The 6,208-nt window shown below is 41.3% G+C and overlaps 1 protein-coding gene across 1 annotated transcript in view; it reads left to right on the forward strand.

Annotated features, from left to right (window-relative positions):
• The window catches only part of PLD6 (phospholipase D family member 6), a 4,421-nt gene extending 2,377 nt beyond the window's left edge, over nt 1-2,044 (forward strand). The window contains exon 2 of the mRNA XM_003800720.3: nt 364-2,044. Coding sequence (XP_003800768.1) covers nt 364-611 — 248 coding nt within the window. The 3' untranslated portion in view covers nt 612-2,044. The remainder of the gene's footprint in view (nt 1-363) is intronic.
• The last annotated feature ends 4,164 nt before the right edge of the window (nt 2,045-6,208 follow it).

Genomic DNA, 6,208 nt, shown 5'->3' on the forward strand with positions numbered 1-6,208 from the left:
CATGCACTTTCTTGCTCTGATCACCTTTGACAGGGCTGATGACCATGTGGCTCTTACCCAGAACCCAGGGTTGATAGATGGGTTGCTCCCCAGAGGAAATCAAGTATTGTTAAGAGACAGAATCTGCTAGGGGCTGAGGAGCAGGGGACCCATGATCTTGCTGCTGTCCCACCCTTGGGGCTTCCCACTTACATGCCCTGGCTCTCCTCGGTTCTCAGAGTCCCTCCTGGGAGCCCAGCCATTGCCCCCTGGGGAAGTCCTTCCCATCAGACTGGGAACAGAGAGCAGAATTAGCAGCTGTAGGAAAAGCCTGCAGCCAGGACTTCTGTGCTGAACTGAGACAACCCTCTGCCTTTTCCTCAGGTATCCAGGTTCGGCACGACCAGGACCTGGGCTACATGCATCACAAGTTTGCCATCGTGGACAAGAAGGTGCTCATCACTGGTTCGCTCAACTGGACCACACAGGCCATTCAGAACAACAGAGAGAATGTTCTGATCATGGAGGACGAGGAGTATGTCAGGCTTTTTCTGGAAGAATTTGAACGCATTTGGGAGGAGTTTAACCCTACAAAGTATACCTTTTTCCCACAAAAGAAGAGAAGTCACTGAAGTTATAATCTCCAATCCTCAGAGCTAGAGGACAGAGTGTCCCTGTCGCAGGACTTGTGGTGCTTCCAGTCAAAATCAAACCTACTCCATATGAGGCCTTGTAGGCTGCTGTGACTCATGCCTGACACCACATTGGAACAAATCATTTGAACTAAATTCTCATTCATTAGAATGCTAAATTGAACTGAAGAATGTTTGGGGTTAAAAAGGAAAGGAAAATTCTTCTTATAGCATGTCCACTATTTTGGACTAGTCTGTTTTTTTTTTCTCTGTCCACCAAAAATAAATTCAGCCAAAGCTTATCACAGGTACACTTCCAGGAGCTTTGCCTGCAGCTTGGATTAAAATTGAAGGATTTTACTGCAGCACAGAAAAGGCACAGTGCCTCTTTTGAGGTCAGACATCTGATTCCTTTTTTTTTTTTTTTAATTTTAGAAAATTCTCTTATCCTTTTAGCCAACTTTGTCCAAATTGGCCCTTTTGGCATCTCCCTGAGAATTCTTCTCCCACTTTGGGCCAGCCTCCCTGTCTTGAAGACCCTCCTGGGTCCCTCACTGTCACCAAAGAGGAGGAAAGGGGACTCAGGAAGTAGTGACCAGCACAGACAGCCTGTGCACTGAAGGATTTCCTTGCATAATTACTCTGTAAAGGTACATGACAGTGCCCATCCTGAGCAGCCGACCTGTCTACACGTGGTCAAGCGCCACTGCGGGCTGCATGCAGCCAGAGGCTTCTGTCTTCTCCATGTTGTGCCTTTAATTTCTGATTCTCATGTTCAAGGTAATTTTGTTGTGTGTTTTAGAAATAATCTTGCCATTCACACCCATGGACTTAGGGAACTGACATTTTTGGCTCAGTATAATCAATCCTGAGTCACTCATCCATGGAGAGGGATAAGGCAGGGCCAGGGAGCAGCGTCAGGCTGTGGTACCTTCCTGTGTGTCCATTCTCAGCACAGAGTTTATGCTCACAGGTCGTCTGAGAACATAAAGATGAGATGTGTGATGCATTTGTGGAATGTTCCAAATTACATTTTTTTTAGCAGCAGTTTTTATAATGTATATTTTATATAGTTAGCTTGAATGACATCTGAAGCTATGATTTTACCATTTTCTCACGTTTGTGTCATGAGGTCTGTGGAATGCATGTATGGGTCTCACCTCAGCTCATGCTGACAGTGCCATTTGGACAGCACTTGGTACTTTTAAGTTGTACCTTTGACTTACAGTGTTAGGCAACTTGGAAGTTAATTTAAAAAATTTAATTGAATCTGTAAAGTATTATATACAGATTGGAAATCACCAGGAACAGTTTTACGTTAAACTTATGTTTTTTTAATCTGGCGCTATCAACTCCAGCTCCCTCAGAAAAGAAAATGGGAGAAGTTAGAAAGTGTCCCTGAACGATGTCACATAGTGCTGGACTTTAGATATATTCAAATAAATGTTTTTACTCTGTGTTGTGAATAATGTGTATCTTTGTTTTTTCTCACTGAGTCAAACAGTGGCTACTCTTGACTGAACACAACTTTTTGGTGGGGGGCTGATATACACAGCTGTTTAGAAACTCTGAGTCAAGATAACCCCTCAAAGAGGAACATGGGGCCCCATACTATCTACACAGGAATGTTTTAAGAAATGTGAAATTATTTCATGTATTTAATACTTTTATTGTTTTCATCATCTTAGGAACAGAAGGAAATTGAATCTCATAGAGTTCCACATACTAATAAACTTCTGAAAAGAACTTGTTGTAAAAATAAAATGCCAAAAAAAAAAAAAATCTCCCGAGGGAGTGTACTCAAATCTCCCTCAGAAGTGGAGGCAATTTATACTTCACTCAGGAGCTCCCAGAATTGTGTTGACACAGGAGCCAAGCCCTCAGCTCCAGCTGGCTGAGAAGATCCATAGGCCACACACAGGCAGTGACTCAGCCTGAAACAGAGGCCCAAAGAGGGGACTGCAGTTATCTATGTCACCTCAAGTCTCTCTTTTTTGCCTACAGATTCTGTTGTCTTCCCCCTAGAGAAACTAACAGAAGTAATAAATTCCCCAGGTAGGCTTGACAGCTGCTTTACAAGACAGTGTCTAAGAGCTCTCCCCGCCCATTGCCTGCCTCTGCCCAGGATGGGCTCTCACTGCCAGGGCAGTGGTTTGGGTTTGATTTTGTCATTTTAATTATGGGGCAGTGACACAGCTTAGGAAGTATGCTGTATGCATTAAACATTATCAAAATTAAGTTAAAATAATCATTTTAAATCCTAACACGTGATTAAAAAAATTATAATAGCAGCGCACACTGCTTATTGCCCTCACGACGTATGTAAAACTGTCCTATCAGTTTTGAAAGCAACCATTATTTTTAAAATCAACACTTTATCAAGATTTGCATAATAAAATTCACACTTTAAAAGTATGCAATTCAGTGAAATTAGTGCATTAACAGAGTTGTGTGACCATCACCCCCCCCAAATAAAGTCTGTCTTAACAGCACTCTCTAGTGCCTCCTCCCACCTGCCAGCTCCTAGCAGCCACTAGCTACTGTCTCATAGAAGTGCCTATTATGGGCACTGCATATCAACACAATGACATATATGACATGTGGCCTTTTGTGTCTGCCTCATTCACTCAGCACAATGTTGCTAAGGGAAAATCCTGCTATCGAATGGACAGTACTTTTTCTGTCTAAATAATGGCTAAATAATATTCCTTGTATGGAGACTAACACATTTTGTTACCCACTCATTAGCTAATAAACACTGGGGTTGTTTCCTCCTTTGGGATATTACAAATAAAGCTTCTGTGAACATTTGTGTACATGTTGCAGACATGTCTTCAAGTCTTCAAGCAGGAGTGGGGGCTGCTGGTCATGTGACTTGCTGTTTAACCATGAGAAACTGCCAGGCTATTTTCCAAAGTGGCAGTGGCAGTTTAAATTCCCACTAGAAGTGGACTAGAGTTCCTTCCCCAACAACATTTACCATCTGACTTTCTTCTTTTTTTTTTTTTTTTTGAGACAGAGCCTCAACCTGTCCCCCCTGGGTAGAATGCTGTGGCATCACAGCTCACAGCAACCTCCAACTCCTGGGCTCAAGTGAATCTCCTGCCTCAGCCTCCCAAGTAACTGGAACCACAGGTGCCCTAAAAGCGCCCAGCTATTTTTTGGTTGCCGTCATTGTTTGGCGGGCCCAGGCTAGATTCAAACCCACCACCTTAGGTATATATGGCTGGCGCCTTAGCCACTTGAGCCACAGGCACTGAGCCTACTGTCTGGCTTTCTAATTGCAGCCATCCTGGTGGGTGTGGGCTCTCTGTAGCTCTGACTTACATTTTCACGCTGAACAGATGCTGACTTTCCATGTGCTGATTATCATTAGTGTATCTTCTTTGGAGAACATACTGTGCAAACCCTTTGTCCATTTTGGTGTTGCCAGGAAGTATATTGTTGAGTTTTAGTAGTTCTTTTTATGTTCTGGATACAAGTTCTTTAACAGAAATATGATTTACAAATGTTTTCCATCTGAGTAATTTTTAAGTCTCACTTTGTCACTTTCAGTAGAGAGCTGTTACATCACAGCTCACAGCAACCTCAAACTCTCTGGCTCCAGAGATCCTCTTGCCTCAGCCTTCGGAGTAGCTGGGACTACAGGCACTCACCACAATGTCCTGCTATTTTGCACAAGTGCCTGGCTATTTTTAGAGATGAGGTCTCACTCTTCCTCAGGCTGGTCTTGAACTCCTGAGCTCAAGCAATTCACCCACCTCAGCCTCCCAGAGTGCTAGGATTACAAGTGTGAGTCACTATGCCCGGCCCTTGAGTAATCTCTTAAATTATTTGTAGCATGTATAACTTTTATGTTTTTAGTTAGTTCATTTATTTTTATTGTTGTTGCCTATGCTTTGATGTCATAGCTAAGAAAGAACTGCCAAACCTACGGTCACTTATACTTAGGCCTATGATCCAGGAGGTTATCTTTTGTGTATGGTGGAAGGTAAGAGATCCAACTTAATTCTTCTGCATCTGTGTATCTAGTTGTCCCAGCACCATTTGTTGAAAAGATGATTGTGAGTATTGGCACCCTTGTTGAAAATCAATTGACCTTAAATATCAGGACCCTTTTTTCCTGGTCTCTCAATCGTCTCCCGTTAACTCCACTGACTTACATGTCTGTCCTACGCCAGTAGCACACTGTCTTGATCATAGAAGCTTGGTAGTAAATTTTGAAACCACATTGTTTTAGATATTATGGGTCCCTTATGTTTCCATATGACTTTTAGGACAAGCAGATCAATTTCTGAAAAAAAAAAATTGGCAAGGATTTTGAATAGGGATTGTGTTGAATCTATAGATCAAAGCAGGGATATCGCCATCTTAACAATATTATCTTCCAATCCATGAATGTGGGATACCTTCCCATTTGTTTAACAGCTTTCAACATTTGTAGGTTTCAGTGAACAAGCCTTTTTTTTTTTTTTTTTTTTGAGACAGGGTCTCACTCCATTGCCTGGGCTAGAGTGCAGTGTGTAGTGGCATCATCACAGGTTACAGTAACCTCAAAACCCCTGGCTCAGGCTATCCTCCTTGCCTCAGCCTCCTGAGTAGTTGGAACTACAGCATGCACCACCATGCCCAGATAATTTTTGTATTTTTTGTAGAGATGGGGTCTTGCTATGTTGCATAGGCTGGTTTGTTTAAAAGATTTATTTTGTGGTGTTATTGTAAATAGCTTACTTAATTTCAATTTCAGCTTGTTCATAACTATTATGTAGAAATACAATTGATCTTTTATCTTACAAACTTGCTAAATTCCTTAGTTCTAACTTTTTTTTGTGGAATCTTTAGGATTGCCTATATCTAACATCATTTCATTTGCAAACAGAGATAGTCTTACTTCTTCCTTTTCCAACTGGATGCCTTTTCTTTTTCTTTGCCTAATTGCTCTGGCTAGACTCAGTAAAATGTTGAATACAAATGTTGAGAGTAGACACCCTTGTCTTGGCTGCTTGTCTTAAGGAGAAAGCTTTTGCTCTTTTAACATATATAGTTTATATCATACTACAAGTTCTATTCCTAGTTTAGTGGGGTTTTTTATCTTAAAAAGGCTTTGGATTTTTTAATGCCAATTGATTTTTTAAAAGTGCACTTACATACATTAAAACAATTAAACCAGGAATCATGGTGTGTGATTTTAGCCCCAGCTACTAGTGAGGCTGAGAAGGAAGGAATGTTTGAATCCTGGAGTTTGAATATAGCCTGGACAACATAGTGAAACTCCCATTTCTTAAAAATAATATATATACAGAAAGTGCTAAAAAATGCATTCATATTTTAAGGAAAAAACTATGTTAAAATTGTAATACTCAATATATGCTGATGACAAAAGATGAATACAAGTCACTTTGACTTCTGTAATTACAAGGTGCTTACCATCAGTGTCAGATGCTTCTGATTACAATGAACTACCACCCGAGCAACGCTGGCCAGCATCCACCTGTATGGCTATGCCACTTCCACTTCTCTTCAGAGAGCCCTGCTGCTCACCATAGTATGTGAGCATTCTTGTGACTAATAGCTTCATTGGAGCAAACATTATACTA

The sequence above is a fragment of the Otolemur garnettii genome, unplaced genomic scaffold (genome assembly GCF_000181295.1).
Source record: "Otolemur garnettii isolate 467f Iridium unplaced genomic scaffold, OtoGar3 scaffold00182, whole genome shotgun sequence".
NCBI classification, from domain to species: Eukaryota; Metazoa; Chordata; class Mammalia; order Primates; family Galagidae; genus Otolemur; species Otolemur garnettii.